We start from the raw sequence: 21,440 nt of genomic DNA, 5'->3' as shown, positions 1-21,440 counted from the left end.
AAATTAAAGAAGACTTGCATTTATATAGCACCTTACACAACATCCCTCTGACAGTGCAGCACTCCCTCAGCACTGCACTGTCAGCCTAAGTCTTGTGCTTAAGTCTTTGGAGTGGGACTTGAACCCACAACCTTCTAACTCAGCAGATAACAGAACTACCACTGAGCCATGACTGACACTATTGCAACTATCACTGAAAATGTCCTCTCCCCACCCAGTGCAACTCTCAGGTCACCTGTGCAACACTGTGCTGCTCCTTGTGTGCGCCCCCATCTTATTCAAATAATTTTTATTTTAGAAACAGATTCTGTTTGAGTTGTCAGCTCCATATTATTTGACAATTTATAATTTTGATTCTTTGTTTTAAACAAAAGTGCTGGGGCAAATAGAACAACATTCTTCTTTTGTCACCCAGTGTCCATCATTGAGTACTCCCAGATAAGGTATGAAACAGGTGGGATACAGAGTAAAGTTTCCTCGAATTTGTCTCGGCTTCAAGCACCTGCTGCAGTGTCCATGTGAAATTTTCCATTTCCCCATGCATTAGACATCTTAGTGGCAATTTGTAGGCAGCTTAATGTATGGGCCCATGCAGGGGCTTGAGACTATACGCATTTCATATAGGGAGCCTTACAAGGCTCTTATAATGTACCTGAAAGGAAACTTTCATCTCTAGGCCCCAGTTCTGAATATGATGGTTGGAAACAAGCTATGGCACCTTAAAATCAGCTCCTATTAAATCAGGGCCCACAGCACAAAACAGGCAATCAGCACCAATTGGAACTAAAACTGACAGACAGGCCATGGGAATGATTGTAGAAACTGGAAACATTACACCAGCACAGGGGACCTCAGAGAGTGGAGTTTAAAAGAGGACACTATTGGGTTAGGAGTCAGCCTTGGCTCAGTGGCAGCACTCTCGTCACAAAGTTAGAATATTGTGGGCTCAAGCCCCACTCCAGAGACTTGAGCCCATAATCTTGGCTGACACTTCAGTTAAGTACTGAGGGAGTTCTGCAGTGTCAGAGGTGCTGTCTTTTGGATGAAACATTAAGCCTGGGATCCATCTGCCCCCTCAGGTAAATGTAAAAGATCCCTCAGCACTATCAAAGAAAAGCAGGGGAGTTCTCTTCAGTGTCCTGGCCAACATTTATCCCTCAATCAACAGTAGTAAAACAGTTTTATTGGTCATTTATCTCATTACTATTTGTGGGAGCTTGCTGTGTATAAACTGGCTGCCATATTTCCCTACATTATAACAGTGACTGCACTTCAAAAAGTACTTCATTGGCTGTGAAGCGGTTTGGGACGTGCTAAGCTTGTGCAAGCTCTTTCTTTATCTGTTAAAAATAGGACGTCTGCAAAGGTGCAATACCTGACCTAGGGAAATGGAAAATCCTCCAACGCTGACACCTTGTCCTGAGGAGCACGAATACACAAAACTGTAGGGTTAAGACATGGTTTTGTATCTGATGGTCTTGTAAGCACGCCGTAGGTTAGCGCAAACTTCCTAGTACTGTTGCAAATAGGTGCTACGTGAATGGGCTAGTTTGATGTAGCACAAGATTGCCTGTTAATCCACAAGCCACTTTTCTGCTGAGTACAGAGGTGTTACCTTTTAAATGAGCTCAGCAAATTGCTACTTTTAGTATAAGTGGGAAGCTTTAGTGGCTGACACATGCAGACACTGGGTTCTACTCTATGGATACATTTTACTAAATGGCAGCATTGCAAGTACATGCTCAAATGGTTTTCTGAATCTAGCAGAGGTATCCCGATGGAGTATTTTCCTTTTAGGTTACAGCCCTGTGTTATATTAGAAATGATTAGGTTAAAAACCATGCAGAATTGTACCCTTCACAAGTAAGTTGTTGTCCCCTAATCTCGTTAATTTGTCTGCAAAATTTTAAACCTTGTAGAAGAGACTGGAGAAGCTGGGCACCACACTTTAGGAAGGATGTCAAGGCCTTGGAGAGGATGCAGAGGAGATTTACTAGAATGATACCAGGGATGAGGGACTTCACATGTTACGTGGAGAGACTGGAGAAGCTTAGAGCAGCGAAAGTTAAGGGGAGATTGAATAGATGTGTTCAAAATTATGAAAGATTTTGATAGAGTTTTTTTTAAATTCGTTCACGGGATGTGGGCGTCGCTGGCAAGGCCGGCATTTATTGCCCATCCCTAATTGCCCTCGAGAAGGTGGTGGTGAGCCGCCTTCTTGAACCGCTGCAGTCCGTGTGGTGACGGTTCTCCCACAGTGCTGTTAGGAAGGGAGTTCCAGGATTTTGACCCAGCGACAATGAAGGAACGGCGATATATTTCCAAATAAAGAGAAACTGTTCCCACTGGTAGGAAGGTCGGTAACCAGAGGACACGGATTTAAGATAATTGGCAAAAGAACCAGAGGGGTAATGAGGAGAAATTTTTTAACGCAGTGAGTTATGATGATCTCGAATGCACTGTCTGAAAGGGTGGTGGAAGCAGATTCAATAGAGCCTTTCCAAAGGGAAAAGGAAAAATTTGCAGGGCTATGGGGAAAGAGCAAGGGAGAGGGACTAATTGGATAGCTCTTTCAAAGTGCCGCAGAGGCACGATGGGCCAAATGGCCTCCTTCTGTGCTGTATCGTTTTATGAGTGATTGTAGAATAAACTAAATGTGGTCAGAGCAACAGGCAAAACTGATGTCAGGAAGCACTTCTTCATACAAAGTATGTGACTCATACCTGGACTAGACGTCTGGGTTGGGGAGTGGGGCAAAACTCTGGAGTCGTTCCACAGGCAGTCAGATGTTGCAATCGGGTTGGGGGAAGGAAATTGTAAGTTTCTGTAGAAGGATGAACCAAATGGGTTGACTGGCCTCCCTCATCCGTGCTCGTCTTTGCGAAAAGGATATATTATCCTTTATATACTGCAGTATACAGAAATTGCATTAACTATGATAAGGACATCAATATTTTTGAAGCAGTTGAAAGACAAATAGAAGGTTCACACATTTTATTTTTATATGTGACCAGTTTGGATATAGTTATACCGTTTTGGGTTTACATGGTAACAACATCGCTCTCACTACAAATCGTGTACAAGAGAATACAGATACACTTTGCCCTAGTTGGTTGATTTGCAGCTTCAGTGAAGGAGCACTGCAGTTAGCCTCAAAATTACAGATCCTTCAGTTCCTTCTGAATATTCCAAAGGGTCTCAGCACTCTTTCTCAGTTGGGCCACCTCATCGTCTGTCAGCCTTTGATTGATGACATCAGTCAGACCATCAACACACAGGACACAGGGCAGGCTCAGGAAGACCTCATTCTCTATGCCATACATGCCCTGGGGTTAAAGATACAATTACAGAATCACTAGATTGCAATGCATTATTTACAGGCAAAAAAACCCCCACTGCTTTGCATCGGCTGCCCTTTATACACCCAGCCAGATTTTTCTTTCCATTGATTTCAATTCATAGGAAAATCAGGCAGGGTGTTTAACGGGCAGCCGATCCAATATCACCCGTTTTATGCCACTGTCGAATGTTAAAATTTCCCCCACTGTCTTAATAGCAGAACGGGCTGATAAAGGGATATGTAAACTTAACTCATTGAACTGATGTCACTGAGTTAATGGCAAAAGAATTGGGAATCTGGAAAAAGTGTGCATTTATTCACTGAGTACTTATGTGGGCTCCATTGTATCAAATAGGGAAAACTTGCAGCTACAACTAGATTATAAACATGTTACACTCACGCCTAAAGCAAAATATCCGGTGCAGATACAAAGTATAAAGTTGAGCTGATCCTACTTTTATATAAGAGCTCCGAGCAGAGTTTGAAGTAAGCCTTTGAACCATTTTTAAATCACAGTTTGCTATCTTAAATACAATGGACTCCATTCTTCCATCATCTTGTTACCGAATTCAGATCAAAGTCTGTACATTTTATTATTTACTTATGACTCTAGTCCCTTTAGTCATACTTTGTGGAGGTTTATATTATCCAGTTGGAAGAAAATTCACATTCCTCAGGTATATCTGGGAATATCATATACTGGAGGGGGTGGGGTCCAGTTCGCCTTCCATTAGTGTGTTAAACAATCCGCTCATTGATTCTGAATCACTTCAGCTTACAGCAGGATGTCACAGATCTGAGATACATATAGTTGGTCCCATAGATACATATAGTTGTTCCTACAGATACATATAGTCATTTCTATAGATACATACAGTCGTTCCCAATGGCCGAGTTATCAGTCACTCTTTTTTTGCAAGAAAGCCATTTATTGTATCCTCATCCTTAAGGGCTGCCTTGATCTCACAGGGTGCTTCTCGGGGTAAAGAATAATTGACGGTTCTTCACCCAGGCAGAGATGTATTTGACCATTTTCTGTTAGTTCTTTAGTTTTCTAAGTCCAGTGAGATAGAGTTTAGCGACTGCATTAGTGGATTAAACCTCATGTACAAGTTACATTACAAATGCTGGTCCAGGTCTAGTACTATTGATAGAATAAGCAAAGGGCTGCATCTTATATTTTTGTACCTGAGATAGAAATTAAAAGTTCTGTAATCAAATAAAATGTGCTGCATTGAATTGCTATCTAATTGCTATTTTTAATAAATCTTATTTGTAGTTTACAGCCCACATGACATGGTCAGTGTGTTTATTCCTCTGCTGTCTGTGATTCAGTAAGCCAATTACAGTAGTCCAATCACAAAACCACTACACTACCGTACCTATTGGACTGTTTGTGTATGAAGAAACAGTGCTCATTAGATTTAAGCTACCTGCTATGGTTTTAGGTTTCCAGTAGATATTTGTCCCAGTCCTGCAAGTGAACCAGAACGTGACTCCATGCATGCAACATCTGGTAAGACCAGTGAAGCCCACAGCCCGAGAATGAAAAACAAATATGACATGTCGCATGGCGTGTCACTGATTTTAAGATTATATCACTGTATTTTAAAATATTCATGGTTTTATATCATTGTAATTTGAAAGGTGCATCATACTAAATCTGGTGAATGAAGATTTGTAAATATTAGAGAACAGATGCATGTTTAAATACATATAGTCATTATATAGAAACGCTTCCCATCAGGTTCCAGACAATGCGAGTCAAAATCTTCATTAGCATTGTTGTGTTTCCCCCCACCCATTGGATGCTACATTTAATTTTACAGTTTTAAAAAGATGTTGCAATGTGTCAAAACCATATTGGTCCATTCATTGCAAATCAGACTTCAAGAAAACCTGAGGTTAAAAGCTAAATCTTTTAGCTACCTGGGGGAAGAGATCATGTGACGTCAAAATTAGACAAGGTGTCCAATTATCAAGTGACAAGAGCGGGTGTTGGAAGAGACCTGGGGGTATATGTGCACAAATCTTTGAAGGTGGCAGGACAGGTTTGAGAAAGCGGTTAAAAAAGCATACGGGATCCTGGGATTCATAAATAGAGGCATAGAGTTTAAAAGCAAGGAAGTTATGTTGAACCTTTATAAAACACTGGTTCGGCCACAACTGGAGAATTGTGTCCAATTCTGGGCACCGTACTTTAGGAAAGATGCGAAGGTCTTAGAGAGGGTGCAGAAAAGATTTACGAGAATGGTTCCAGGGATGAGGGACTTCAGTTACAGGGCTAGACTGGAGCAACTGGTGTTGTTCTCCTTAAAGCATAGAAGGTTGAGAGGAGATTTGATAGAAGTTTAAAATCATGACGGGTTTAGATAAAGTAAATAAAGAGAAAGTTTTCCCACTGGCGGAAGAGTCAAGAACCAGAGGGTACAGATTTAAGGTGACTGACAAAAGAACTAAAGGCGACATGAGGAAAAACTTTTTTATGCAGCAAGTAGTTATGACCTGGAATGCGCTGCCTGAAAGGGTGGTGGAAGCAGATTAAATCGTGGCTTTCAAAAAGGAATTGGATAAATACTTGAAGAGATAAAATGTGGAGGGCTACAGGGAAAGAGCAGGGGAATGGGACTAACTGGGTTGCTCTTACAAAGAGCCGGCGCAGGCTCGATGGGTCGAATGGCCTCCTTCTGTGCTGTAACGATTCTATGATTCTATAAGGGGGATCATTTTGCCTCTAATGAAGAGAAGCATTTTGATGAATGTTTTCCTATCATGTGCATTAAACAAAACTCAGTTTAACCAAAGCTTTACAATATTTCTGCTGAAGAATTGATGATAATTAACTCAGGTTTCATTGCTTCATGCATGTCAACGTTCCTTCATACTTGATAGCATTTGGTTAGTACTAATAATACTGCTTTTCTGTGCTCTTACAATTTGTAAATAACTTTGAGCAATTTTAACCCGCAGCCCTTTTAATCCATGTATCATTATCAGTTTACCAACATGTAGAGGTAATATGAGCCAAGTACCTCTTCAATGTTGGTAAACTGATATCGATACACAGATCAAAAGGACTACAGGTTAAAGCCAATACACAATTTACTGAGTTGGGTTAATTGTTTGAGCGGACCACATAATCTCAGTAGGAGAAAGCACATAATGCATACAACTCCTATTTGTTGGGAAAGGGGAGAATATTGAATGACTGCAGAAAGAAAAGCTTATCTCAAATCCTCAATTGTAACAAACTACAGTGGTATGGAAATCATTCCCCACTAACATTTTGGCATAATCTAAACATGTACAATACAACAACATTCAGTGTCTAATAGATAGAGATGTCAGTGTGGAGATCCCAACACCAGCTATTAAGCACCCTTAAGAGTTTCTTCATTTATTATAAACCAGGTAATATACTAAATGAATCATTTAACAATGCAGTAACATTTCATACCTTTACCATGGTGGATACTGGGTGAACCCTCTTCAGATTTTTCACCATGGATTCAGTCAGTTCAGCGACACTGAGGCCAATGGCCCAGTTAGTATATCCCTTCAGTTTAATCACTTCATAAGCACTAGCAAAGAGCAGAGTTTATAACAGACATTTACATATCTGATAACAGTCTCAACTGAAAATGTGCGAGAAATTCTTAATACTAGTTTCATTAACAGTGCAAACTGGAATTAATGATGCTCTACTGCACCATTCAATATATAAAACAATACATTGTGCAGACTACCTAACTGACACTAGGATACAAAATCAGTGAAAGTGATGTTGCTTGTCCTGGTCTTGATGGGCTGAATGGCACAGGCTCGAGGGACTGAACGGCCTCCTTCTGTGCTGTAATCATTCTATGATTATATATTGTATCTATTGAAGTGAAACGTTCAAAACTTACAGGAGACAGGTTCTAAATTTGCCAGTTTCAGCTGTCAATGTTCAGATTAACTCATTACTGTTAGCTAGGTCTTACTGGACTATTCGTAACACGATGGGCCAAACGGCAGTCTCCTGTGCTGTAAACGTCCACAATTTTTCGATTGAATCGATCATAATGAGCACAGATATTGAACTTAAAAGTAACATTTTTATCTTCACACCAGCAGTGCTTAGTCTAAAATCTGTGACACTTGTTACAGTTCAGCCTCCCCCGCCTTGACGACAGATTCCATCAGCAGACTGAGTCTCTTATGAACTGAAACCTTTATTCTCTGTGGGAGTGAAATCAGGAAGCACTTCTTCACAGAAAGGGTAGTGGAAATCTGAAACTGCATCCCCCAAAAGACTGTGGATGCTGGGTCAATTGGAGTTTTCTAGACTGAGATCGATAGATTTTTGTTCAGTAAGGGTATCAAGGGATATGGATATGGGCTACTCCTGTTCCTATGTTCCCTACAATACAACAGTGGCTACACTTCAAAAGTACTTCATTGGCTGTGGAGCACTTTGGGATGTGTGGAGGTCGTGAAAGGCACAATATAAATGCAAGCTCTTTCTTTCTTTCATGTTGGAAATTTTTGGATTCTCATTATTTTGTAATTCTAATTTTCTGCACACTTTAGATACGGGAGCAATAATTGATCTGCTAATGTAACTGCCAATCATTTGGTTACCTTTTAACTGAACTATACAAGACTACATCTTTTAACAAAAAAAAGTTGCTACCATTTGACAGAAACTGATAATATTATTTCCCCAAGTACATTTTAAATATGTTACCTTCTAAATCTCTCTCGAGTCTTGGCTCATATTTCTGTGTGCCTGGTTAAAGATTCATACGATTTCAAGAAAAGTCAGGACACTGATATCAGCCCAATACATTTTCAACAGTATCTTTTGCTCATCATTTCATAAGACTTTATTTTGTACCTTTCCACCACCATTTTATGGACATCTTTCCAGTTCTCCTTGTCCTGGGCAGTTCCAATATCAGGATTCAGCTGCTGCAGTCCAACTCCTGCCACATTGACACCACTCCAAACAGGAACTGCAAATGCAAAGCAGCTGAATGTACACAGTTCTTGTGCTGTCGCTCCAGAGATCCACTGGCAAACTGCCATTTAATCGCAGCACGTGAGAGATAATTTTGTGCCACTTGTTAGAAGTATAATGGGACATACTGCACATCGCATTCAATGATACAATTCCCTTCAATTTAATACCTTTATGCAAAGGCTAGTTTGTATATCGCATGTTGTCTCCAACTCAAACATATGAAGCTTTTGGTGAGCAAATTAAGATATGTAGTTAAAAACAAGGAACTAATCAACAAAGCATATGTCTTATGCCAAACAAAGCTCAACAGCAAATTAACTGTTTTAGCAATGCCAAATTCACTCCTAAGCTCCTTAAAAATTAAATTCATATAATAGTCTTATTAAATGGCATTAGTGCCGCACGGTCAATCTTAACCCCAAACTGGTTTCGGGTGGGTGGGGCAGGGCGAGTGCAAAACCCACTCATCGGCCTAAATTTGAGCCCCGGGAGCATTTTAACTCCCGGGCCTCACCTGCATGCTTCCGGTCAGCTGCCCGCCCAAAAACGGGCAGGTGGACGGTGGGCCAGAGAGGAAGTTCAGGCCAGCCGGCCGGCACCAAAAGGATGGCTCACCAGCAAGCATGGGGAGGGAATTCTGGGAGGGTTTCACAGGTGGGACGGGCATGGGGGGCAGAAAGACTGGGGCAGGGGAGACCTCGGCTGGAAATGGGACGAGTTCCAAGTGGGTAACTAACCTGCTTGGTTTTAACTGCCCACCCGCCCAGATGGTAGGGTTAAAATCGACTCCCTGTTTGATGTAACTAAAAAGTGTGCGACTTCTATTACGTGTAGCAATTTGGCATCACAGGATTTGACCATTTAGCCTTACCACTGGTATCTCCATGTTCACCCAGCACCCAACCGTGGCAGCTAGACGGATGGAGACCGAGTTTCTCGGCCATCAGGTATCGAAATCTGGCAGAGTCTAAATTACAGCCGCTGCCAATCACACGGTTCTTTGGGAAACCGCTAATCTTCCAAGCTACGTAAGTCAGGATGTCCACTAGAACCAGAAAAAACAAAAACGTATGAGCACTTGGATTTGCAATTAGAGCAAATACAACACAGTGGCACGGCTCAGTAAAGCAATTCAAACAGAAGTAGGGTTAAATAATTATTTTAACCATTCTTCTTTGCAGTAGAAACTCAATGGGGGGAATGTAACCCCCCTCCCCAAAATGGGTGGGAGAGCGTCGATGGGGGGGGGTTAAAAACTAAAAATTGTGTAACTTGACCACAACCCACCATGTACGTGGCTGCCGCCATTTTTACAGTGGTGGGTTGCGAGCCGTGTCTGTGTCCCGCTTTCGAGAGTCAGGACACCTCATTATAATATTTAAATCAGGCTCCCATAGTGCAGTTGGGAGCCTGATTTAAATTTAATGGTTGCCGGTCGGGTTTCCCGGGGCTCAGGAAGCCCGGCAGCTAAATGGAGACGGGAGCAGTCGGATCAGGCAAGTAAGTGCTTTTTATAGCACCGCTTGTGAGCCAGGAGGAGCAGGAGTGCTTCCCCACAGGCCTCTCAAGCAAATCTTCTGCTGCGTTCGGCCGATCACCCCCTCCAAACCTGTGACCGACCCCCCCCTTCTGCACCATGATCTCACTCGCTCCCCCCACCGGTTGCCAGTCCGACCTCCCTTTCTCCCCCCCCACCCCCCGATCTTTCCTGGTTGCCAGGGATCATTCCCAACGGTCCCCGGCTGTGGTCTTCTACCGCTGTCAATCTGGCCAGTTGCCAGGTGGGAAACGGAGTAACAAAATAAAATTCGGCAGGATCTCCACGTTCCCGGGATTTCCCAGATCCCCCCCTTGCAACCATGCTCCCCCACTCCCTCCCCATAAATATCAGGGCCAATTAGTGGGCACAAAACTATGAGCGAGGGAGGACAGTGTTGAATTTCCCAATGAGCGCTGAGGGGGGAAAAAAAACCAGGCCCCACTCTTGTTAACAATGCATTTACTCAACAAGGTTTAACTTGGTGTCAGCTGTGGCTCAGTGCGCATGCACTTGCCTCTGAAGCGGAAGGTTGTGGGTTCAAGCCCCCACTCCAGAGGCTTAAGCACATAATCTAAAGTGATACTTCAGGGGAGTGCTGCACTGTTGGAGGCGCTGTCTTTCAGATGAAATGTTAAACTGAGGCCCCATCTGCCCTCTCAGGCGAATGTAAAAGATCCCATTGTGCTATTTTCAAGAAGAGCAGGGGAGTTCTCCCCGGCCAATATTTATCCCTCAACCAACAGATTATCTGGTCATTATCATATTGCTGTTTGTGGGACCTTGCTGTGTGCAAATTGGCTGCCATATTTCTTACATTACAACAGTGACTACACTTCAAAAAGTACTTCATTGGTTGTAAAGCACTTTGGGATGTCCTGAAGTCATGAAAGGAACTGTATAAATGCAAGTTCTTTCTTTTTCTCTTTTACCATTTTTGTAAGGAGCAATTTTGTAGCTGACCTTCCATCCTCTAACCTCTCCAAACTTCAGCTCATGAAAAAACTCTGCTGCTTGTATCCTAACCCACACTAAGTCCCGCTCAGCTATCTCCCCTGTCCTCATTGATCTACATTGGCTCCTGGTCCCACAAAACCTAAAATTTTCAATTCTCATCCTTTTGTTTAAATGCCACCATAGACTCGCCCCTCCCATTCTTTGTAACCTCCTTCAGCCCTACAACCTCCCTCCCTTCGGCTCACCATTGGTGACCGTGCCTTCAGCTGCCTAGATCCCACACTCCGAAATTTCTTCTTTAAACCATGCCATCTTTACATCTCCTTCTCCTCCCATTAAGACCCTCCTTAAAGCCCACCTCTTTGACCAAGTCTTTGTCAACCCTCTTAATCCCTCCTTCTTTAGCTCAACATCCATTTTTTGATTACACCTCTGTGAAGCACTTCAAGATGCTCTTCTACATTAAGGGCACCATATACTATGGTAAAGAGAGACAGGCTTGGCTCAGTGCGAGTGCACATGCTCCTAAATTAGAAGCTTGTGGCTTCTAGTCCTACTCCAGAGACTTGAGCACATAATCTAAGCTGACACTCCATTGTAGTACTGAGGGAGTGCTGCACTGTCAGAAGTGTGGCCTTTCAGATGAGATGTTAAACCGAGGCCCCATCAGCCCTTTGCGGTGAATGTAAAATATCCCATTGGAAAAAAAGAGTAGGGGTATTCTCCTGGCCAACACACATCCATCAACCAACAAAGCTAAAACTGATTATCTGATCATTTATCTCATTGCTGTTTGTGGGACCTTGCTGTGTGCAAATTTGCTGCTGCGTTTCCCCACATTACAACATTGACACCACAAAATAGTTTCATTGGCTGTCAAGTGCTTTGGGAAGTCCTGAGGCCATGAAAGATGCTATAGAAATGCAAGTTCTTTCTTTTTTTCTTATATAAAAGTAGTTGTTGTCGTTGGAAGCTATAGCTGCAGTCACCTGGATTGGAAACCACGACGATCGTGCAGTTGGGGCTGTATTTTACAATCTGGGGGATGATGAATTTGAAGATGTTCACATTTCTCTGGACCAGATTCAGTCGGCTCTCACCCTCTTGCTGACGTGCTCCAGCAGTAACAACCACTACCCGAGAATTAGCAGTTACTGCATAATCTGTACAAACGAGAAATCAAACAGTTAAATCACAAGAGCAAGGTAAAGATAACAGACGGACTACAATTTTCGAACTTGATTCCGTTGACTTTTAAAACCCTCAGTTCACTGCATTTTGGAACTCAACTAAAAAAGAATAGCAAATTATTTCTTGCCATCCGTATGGTGTCATAAAAACCCAAGTTACCTTTGTCAGCAATAATCTTCGGAGTTTTGAGGAACAGACTACCGTGAAGGAGATCCATCATTTCTCCCTTCAGTTTGTCTTCCAGAACATCAACCAGGGCCATCTCATCAGTAAGTTCCTGAGAAAGGAAGTGGGGTCTTGTTACAATGGTGTTTTCTCCCAACCCTGCAACCTCCTCCCCTCCCACCACCAATATGGATAGCTTAGGTAATAGAGTCTAACAGAAATGTTTTAGTATGGCAGAAAACCCACCATTCAGAGGTACCACTCAGAACTTTTCACCCATTATAGTAATCTCTGCATTCAAAGCAAACTCCCAAATATTTGCAATAAGAGGCACGCTTAGTCCGAGATAATAACACTGCAGCTTCTATCAGAAAGTAAAATTTTCCATCAGGACTTTACTAAAAAAGGTCATAAATACTACTTCAAACTATTTGGAAATTATGATACTGAGGGACTTCAGTTACGTGGGGAGACTTGAAAAGCTGGGTTTGTTCTCCTTAGAGCAGAGGAGGTAAAGGGGAGATTTATTGGAGGTGTTCAAAATTATGAATCTAAAGGCATTGTGTCTTAATGCGCGGAGCATTCGCAATAAGCTAGATGAATTAACAGCGCAGATAGATATTAACAGGTATGGTCTAGTTGCGATTACGGCGACATGGCTGAAAGGTGACCAAGGATGGGAACTGAACATCCAGGGGTATTCAATATTTAGGAAGGACAGGCAAAAAGGGAAAGGAGGTGGGGTAGCGTTGTTAGTAAAGGAGGAAATCAATGCAATAGTGAGGAAGGATATTGGCTCAGAAAATCACGATGTGGAATCTGTATGGTTGGAGCTAAGAAACACCAAAGGGCAGAAAACGTTGGTGGGGGTTGTCTATAGGCCCACAAACAGTAGTGGAGATGTAGTGGAGGGCATTAAACAGGAAATTAGAGATGCATGCAAGAAGGGTACAACTTTAATCATGGGTGACTTTAATTTACAGATAGATTGGTCAAACCAAATTAGCAATAATACTGTGGGGGAGGAATTCCTGGAGTGTGTACGTGATGGATTTCTAGACCAATATGTTGAGGAACCAACTAGAGAACAGGCGATCCTAGACTGGATATTGTGCAATGAGAAAGGATTAATTAACAATCTTGTTGTGCGGGGTCCCTTAGGGAAGAGCGACCATAACATGATAGAATTCCTCATTAAGATGGAGAGTGAAGTAGTTGAATCCGAAACTAGGGTCTTGAATCTAAATAAAGGAAATTATGAAATTTTGAGGTGTGAGTTGGCTATGATAGATTGGGGAACTTTACTAAAAGGGATGACGGTGGATAGACAATGGCTAATATTTAAAGAACGTGTGCAGGAATTACACCAATTATTCATTCTTGTCTGGCGCAAAAATAAAACAGGAAAGATGGCTCAACCATGGCTTACAAAAGAAATTAGGGATAATATTAGATCCAAAGAGGAGACATATAAAATTGCCAGAAAAAGAGATTGGGTCGACTAGGCCTATATTCACTAGAGTTTAGAAGAATGAGAGGTGATCTCATCGAAACATATAAAATTCTAACAGGACTAGACAGACTGGATGCAGGGAGGATGTTCCCGATGGATGGGGAATCCATAACCAGCGAGTTGTTGTGATCTGGAATGCGCTGCCTGAAAGGGTGGTGGAAGCAGATTCAATGCAGCCTTTCAAAACGGAATTTGATAAAACTTGAAAAGGAAAAATTTGCAGGGCTATGGGGATAAAGTGGCAGAGTGGGACTGACTGGATAGCTCTTTCAAATAGCCGCCACAGGCATGATGGGCCGAATAGCCTCCTTCGGTGCTGTATGATTCTATCATTTGTTATCCTGTGAATTAGGCTTTATCCCAGTGTAGAAGTTTATCAGCTAAAATCCTGAGGATTGCACACTCGTAACTATCAGTTTACAGGGTTAACTCTTCGAAAATAAATCCTTCTCCAAATCAGATGCTGTACCATGCCTCAGATCAGTGCAGTAAGAGTCAATGATTCTACAATAGAAACTACATTAAAGAAAAAGAGGGCAGGAGGGACCAAACTTACCCTTAAAAGAATGCTAACAGCACAGGCCATCCCAACCTGGCCCACACCCACAACAGTGACCTTATTTCTTGAAGCATCAGATCGCTCTTGAGAGACTGGGGTGATAAGTTTCTGCTGCACAGTTGCCATGTTGTCCTATTAAATAAAAAAACAAATGGTTTATTGGAACATTGAAAATAAAACAAAATTTGTTGAGATGTGAACAAATATGAAGAAAGTAAATGGCCATATCCTATCAACAAGTACTGTTGAAGGTTTAAATATGGTGCGGTTAACTACTCTGCCAGTTCCACCCAGTTTTAAGAAAAAATACTTTCACCTAAACTAGAACAAACCACATGAATAGTTTATCTGCATGAAAATAGCCTGCAGCACAACTATAAGGAAACCTTTATAGTACTAAAGAAGGCTGGCAACAGTACTTAAACCACCTTTAAACACGCTAAAATTCACTTTTATAAACTACTGAATTTTTAGAAAAATTCTGCTTCAGTGCCAGCATCAAATATCCCCAGGTGAGGGTCAGGCGTAGCACAGCCAGGTTCCTACATTACAACAGCGACAACACTTCAAAAAGTACTTCATTGGCTTTAAAGCGATTGGGACGTCCTGAGGTCAGGAAAGGCGCGAAATAAATGCAAATTCTTTCTTTATCTATTCAAAATAGGACAAACGCAAAAGTGCAATTCCTGATGTAGGAAAATGGAAAAACCTCCAACACTGACACCTGGTCCTGAGGAGCAGGAATACACAGAACTGTAGGGTTAAGACATGGTTTTGTATATAGTGGTCTTCGAAGCACACCGTAGCGCAAACTTCCTCGTACTGTTGGTAATAGGTGCTACATGAATGGGCTAGTTTGATGTAGCACAAGATTGGCTGTTACTCCACTTTTAAAGCTCCATCTACTCCGCCCCAGCTTCAAAAGCACTCACCAGGGGTGACACCTTATGTCCCATTTGCCACACCATCCACCCTGAGAGAGAGAGAGACAGTTCTGTGCTGTAGGCCCAGGCCCCCTTAGGAACCAGATTGAGAATGCACAAACTCCTTTCACATAGGATCCTCGCAGCCAGCGCTCAGTCTGGGCTGAGTTTGAACCCAAGTCCCAGGCCTAGCTTTCTCAGCGAGTTTATTTTTAAAAGAACCGAGAAAAGAAAAAATGATGCATTTCACCAGCAGAGAGTTATTCACTGCACCCCCCCCCCCCCACTCCCACACTACTTCTAACACAAGCAATGACTCCGAAACTTGGCTACATTCAAATGATCTTGTAGAAAAGCCAGTCTCACAGTATCAACCCACAACAAAAACTGCAACTAAGTTAAATGTCAGAACAGATGTAGTATTGAGTTGCTAGATTCATGTGAATGTAATCTGCCTCTTTTCTGATGTCCCATACCAATGCAAAAACATGTGTAAATCATCCATACTTTTGTAACCTCCAGATTCAGCTATTCCAATCTCTCCTGGCTGGCCTTCCATCTTCCACTATCCATAAATTTGAGCTCTTCCAAAACTCTGCCGCCTATATCCTAACTTGTACCAACTCCCGTTCACCCATCACCCCTATGCTCGCTGACCCACATTGGCTCCCCATCCCTGAATGACTCAAATTTAAAATTCTCATCCTCGTGTCCAAACCTCTCCATGGCCTCACCCATCCCGATCCCTGTAACCTCCTACAACCCTTCGAGATCTCTAAATTCCTCAACTTCTGGCCTCTTGCATACCACCGACTTCCTTTGCCCCACCATTGGCGGCTGTACCTTCAGCGGTCTAGGCTCTATGCTCTGGAATTCCCTCCCTAAACCTCTCCGCCTCTCCTCCTTTAAGGCTACATTTAAAACTTATCTCTTTGACCAAGCTCCAGAACTAGCCGCGCCTCTAGCCAAACTCTTACAGCACAGCTACAATACTGGCATCTACCCGACAATGTGGAAAATTGCCCAGGTATGTCCTGTCCACAAAAAGCAGGACAAATCCAAACTGGACAATTACCGCCCCATCAGTCTACTCTCAAGCATCAGCAACGTGATGGAAGGTGTCATCGATAGTGCTATCAAGCGGCATTTACTCACCAATAACCTGCTCATCGATGCTCAGTTTGTGTTCCGCCGGGACCACTCGGCTCCAGACCTCATTACAGCCTTGGTCCAAACATGGACAAAAGAGCTGAATTTCAGAGGCGAGGTGAGAGTGACTGCCCTTGACATCAAGGCAGCATTTGGCACCAAGGAGCACTCGTAAATTGAAGTCAATGGGAATCAGGGAGAAAACTCTCCAGTGGCTGGAGTCATACCTAGCACAAAGGAAGATGGTAGTGGTTGTTGGAGGCCAATCATCTCAGCCCCAGGACATTGCTGCAGGAGTTCCTCAGGGCAGTGTCCCAGGCCCAACCATCTTCAGCTGCTTCATCAATGACCTTCCCTCCATCATAAGGTCAGAAATGGGGATGTTCGCTGATGATTGCACAGTGTTCAGTTCCATTCGCAACCCCTCAGATAATGAAGCAGCCCGTGCCCGCATGCAGCAAGACCTGGACAACATCCAGGCTTGGGCTGATAAGTGGCAAGTAACAATCGCGCCAGACAAGTGCCAGACAATGACCATCTCCAACAAGAGAGAGTCTAACCACCTCCTTGACATTCAACGGCATTAACATCGCCGAATCCCCCACCATCAACATCCTGGGGGGGGGGGGTCACCATTGACCAGAAACTCAACTGGACCAGCCATATAAATACTGTGGCTACAGGAGCAGTTCAGAGGCTGGGCATTCTGTGGCGAGTGACTCACCTCCTGACTCCCCAAAGCCATTTCGCCATCTACAAGGCACCAGTCAGGAATGTGATGGAATACTCTCCACTTGCCTGGATGAGTGCAGCTCCAACAACACTCAAGAAGCTCGACACCATCCAGGACAAAGCAGCCCGCTTGATTGGTACCCCATCCACTGACCTAAACATTCACTCCCTTCACCACCGGCTCACCGTCGCTGCAGTGTGTACCATCCACAGGATGCACAGTAGCAACTCGCCAAGGCTTCTTCGACAGCACCTCCCAAACCCGCGACCTCTATCACCTGGAAGGACAAGGGCAGCAGGCACGTGGGAACAACACAACCTGCACGTTCCCCTCCAAGTCACACACAATCCCGACTTGGAAATATATTGCCGTTCCTTCATCGTCGCTGGGTCAAAATCCTGGAACTCCCTACCTAACAGCACTGTGGGAGAACCTTCACCACATGGACTGCAGCGGTTCAAGAAGGCGGCTCACCACCACCTTCTCAAGGGCAATTGGGGATGGGGCAATAAATGCTGGCCTTGCTAGAGACGCCCACATCCCATGAACGAATACAAAAATAGCTTTTGGTCACCTGTCCTAATGTCTCCTTCTTTGGCTTGGTGTCAATTTTTTTTTGCCTGATTACATTCTTGTGAAGTGCCTTGGGATGTCTTACTACCATAAAGACGCTATATAAATGCAAGTTGGAACAGTCTGAAGAACAGTCTCAAATATTATCCCTCTGTTAAAAGCTAAAATAAAATATAACCAAACACATACTGAAGTCTGAGTTTGTCTTTACGTTTTCTAAATTTAGGCCAAAATCTTTTGACCATTTCGTGAAAACTGACAAGTTACTCAAATTTCAGCAAGGCAATCCCGCGATACCTTACAATACAGCGTAATGGAACATACGGCATACCAATCGGAAGGGCCTCTTCAGAGTGCAACTATGTGTCCCAGTTATGCGGTACAAGGTGACATTCAGCGCCGGCCTGTTATTGTTCAAGCATTAGTGGGTTGGAACCATGCCATTAACTGCATCGCTTCATTTCCAAACTCATTAAAATTTAAGGATTGCAACTTGTGCATTGTATCTCAGTCCAGAGCGTCTTTTTGCACTGAAAGCCTTTCAAGAGTGTACTTTTTAGGAATTAATGTCCCCTTTTTCGCGCTTCCTGTACAGATACAAGACAACACAAAGATGTCTTATCACAAGTCGAAAATAATGCATGATTCAGGCGGACTGAGACTTCGAGCGATGAAAGAAAAGTGAAAAGTGATACGTGGAAGTTAATGCAGACTTCAATGCTAATTAAACTTGCATTAAAAAATTATCAGTATCAAAATGATCTCCAACTCATTTATATTGGCGCTGCATTTTTTTCTCTCCCTCCATGACTTGTTTGTGAGTTACAAACCGCCTCTAACTGACAGTGCCTCCGGCTCCTTGTACTCGCCCCTTATTCAAGGTCGGGATTACTCGCCAGAAGTGGCACAGCAATCGGGCTGGACGCCAAACACTGCGCTGGCAAACAGACCCAAGGACACACAGGCACCCATCAAATACCGACACAATAGTGCCGCACGACTAAACACACGCGTGTATTTCAGGTTATTTCTCCTTCCTCGGATTGCAAGTTTCAGATTACCCATCAAATCCCAACTATTAAAGATAGAGAACTTTCGACTTGGAAATATCTGGTTCATTCTTAAATTTCCAATTAAGATCGTGGCTTTCTTCGTTAAAGACGAAACAGAACAGTGCAAATACTGCCACTTTACCAGGGCGAAGTAATCTTAGAGTCCAGTTACATAGATGCAACAAAAAAAGTGAAATCTAAGTTAACAGCAGCATCAACTGGAAAATGCACTTGAAAAAAATAGTCAAAAGTGTTAAGTTAGTAGCAATGTTTGAGTAGCGACACGTACCAGGGATCTTATTGTGTGCCCACGATGCTGCTCCTTGCCTCTCTACTGCTGTCTCTGACCGTTGTGCGTGTTTTTTTGCACGAAATGAACTTCTTGCAACTCCTTGCTTCATGTGACTGGCCGAGCACGTCACTGTGACAGAAAGGAAACTGGGGGGGCCGAGCGTCCTCTTGCAGAGGGTTGGCAGCCGAACGTGCCTCTATCCGACTGAATGGGACTAGTTACTCCTTTTTGGCATCAACCTCTTGTTACTTATTTGGGATTTCAGTTCTAACTTTTGACATTGGCGAATGTCACTGTCCAGAGATTGTTTCTTGTTTCCTTTTTTGCTTTAACAAGAGGGAGATTTGTTTGTTTTGTTTTGTGCGCACATCCTTCCGGAGGTGGGGAAATCTGTTTTTTTTTATTAAACAGTTATAATACATAACCAGACGCCACCTCCCATAACACGGCTGGAACGCTGGATGTTTCCGCTGAAGCAGCGCAGATTGCAGGCCGGTTATTGAAAGCTGGGAATTCCAGTTTTGATTTGGGCGAATCAGTCTGATTTGTGAGGCTTCTTGAGAGATACATCTCTCCCCTTGGTGATCCTAATCTAGAGCGAAATGTATGACCCCCACCTTCGATTGTGTGTGCTATAATTAGAGATGGTTCAAGAAAGAACACCACACCAGAGTCTGATTCTCAAAATGTATTCCTCTTATATATTCACATTAAACTTCTTCCCTTCTGCTTTCGGATTGCAAACTCTTGTTTTGTGCTTAAGGATTTTACAATTAGCATAAAATTAACATAGTATCAGCTTGCTGCAGTTGGTAGTATTTCTATCATCCAAATTAGAAAGTTGTGCATTCATGACCCACTATAAATTTCAGCTTATAATTTAGTGTTAAACTGTGGTTCAGTGGTAGCACGCTTGCCTCTGATTACGAGGTTGGATTGTGGATTCACAGTCCTACTCTAGAGACTTTGAGTACAAGATCTAGGCTAGCAGTTCTGAGGGAGTGCTGCACTGTCAGCAGGTTTTTTTTTCTTCGTTCATGGGATGTGGGCATCGCTGGCAAGGCCAGCATTTATTGCCCATCCCTAATTGTTCTTGAGAAGGTGGTGGTGAGCCGCTTTCTTGAACCGCTGCAGTCCGCGTGGTGAAGGTTCTCCCACAGTGCAGTTGGGAAGGGAGTTCCAGGATTTTGACCCAGCGACGATGAAGGAACGGCGATATGTTCCCAAGTCGGGATGGTGTGTGACTTGGAGGGGAACGTGCAGGTGGTGTTGTTCCCATGTCTGCTGCCCTTGTCCTTCTAGGTGGTAGAGGTCGCAGGTTTGGGAGGTGCTGTCAAAGAAGCCTTGGCGAGTTGCTGCAGTGCATCCTGTGGATGGTACACACTGCAGCTACAGTGCGCTGGTGGTGAAGGGAGTGAATATTTAGGGTGGTGGATGGGGTGCCAATCAAGCGGGCTGCTTTTTCCTGGATGGCGTCGAGCTTCTTGAGTGTTGTTGGAGCTGCACTCATCTAGGCAAGTGGAGAGTATTCCATCACACTCTTGACTTGTGCCTTGTAGATGGTGGAACGGCTTTGGGGAGTCAGGAGGTGAGTCACTCGCCGCAGAATACCCAGCCTCTGACCTGCTCTTGTCGCCACAGCATTTATTTGGCTGATCCAGTTAAGTTTCTGGTCAATGGTGACCCCCAGGATGTTGATGGGGATTCGGCGATGGTAATGCCGTTGAATGTCAAGGGGAGGTGGTTGGACTCTCTTGTTGGAGATGGTCATTGCCTGGCACTTGTCTGGCGCAAATGTTACTTGCCACTTATGAGCCCAAGCCTGGATGTTGTCCAGGTCTTGCTGCATTCGGGCACGGACTGCTTCATTATCTGAGCTGCCAGCCTTTTGGATGAGACATTAAACCAAGGTCCTGTCTGCCCTCTCAGTTGGACATGAAAGATCTCCTATTTGAAGAAGAGTAGTGGATTTCTCGCTGGTGCACTGGCCAATATTTATCACTAAAATCAAAGAGCGATGGACTGCATGGGCCAACGAGTCTTTATGAAAAATTTCAGCCCCTTTTACAGTCAGCTTGGAAGTTGCCCGCACTCCTGTGCAGCGGCAGACCTTTAAAGACCTACTGTGGTGAAACTTCGGCCCCAATCTGGCAGGACTTGCCCACAGACACCAGGGAGACTGCCTCCAATAACCCTAAGGTTGGAAGATGGGTTGGGATCAGGGGAGCATAACTGCCGGGCAGATGTCCTGCCCGATGGAAGATGTGTTGCAATTAACCAGATATGAAAAAACCGGCCCTGCTACTCTAATCCCATTCTCCTGCTTACTCCTCATACCCTTTAATATTCCTCTTTTTAAACTATCTAATTCCCTTTTAAAATAATTTACAGACTCTGCTTTGTGGCAGAGAGTTCCACATTCTAACTACCCTTCTGCGTAAATTTTTTTTT

The 21,440-nt window shown here is 43.5% G+C and overlaps 1 protein-coding gene across 1 annotated transcript; it reads right to left on the bottom strand.

Moving 5' to 3' along the window:
* Window positions 1-2,979: 2,979 nt before the first annotated feature.
* LOC137341553 (L-lactate dehydrogenase B chain) lies at window positions 2,980-19,123 on the bottom strand. Its single transcript, XM_068004728.1, has 8 exons — window positions 18,987-19,123; window positions 14,265-14,399; window positions 12,190-12,307; window positions 11,829-12,002; window positions 9,217-9,390; window positions 8,220-8,337; window positions 6,798-6,921; window positions 2,980-3,326 (listed from the first exon to the last, which is right to left on the bottom strand). The coding sequence occupies exons 2-8, from the start codon at window positions 14,391-14,393 to the stop codon at window positions 3,159-3,161; spliced, it is 1,005 nt and encodes a 334-aa protein (XP_067860829.1). The 5' UTR covers window positions 14,394-14,399; window positions 18,987-19,123; the 3' UTR covers window positions 2,980-3,158.
* Between the last annotated feature and the right edge of the window lie 2,317 nt (window positions 19,124-21,440).

This window comes from Heptranchias perlo, chromosome 24 (assembly GCF_035084215.1).
Source record: "Heptranchias perlo isolate sHepPer1 chromosome 24, sHepPer1.hap1, whole genome shotgun sequence".
Taxonomy (NCBI): domain Eukaryota; kingdom Metazoa; phylum Chordata; class Chondrichthyes; order Hexanchiformes; family Hexanchidae; genus Heptranchias; species Heptranchias perlo.
This window is presented reverse-complemented; position numbering and strand designations above follow the sequence as displayed.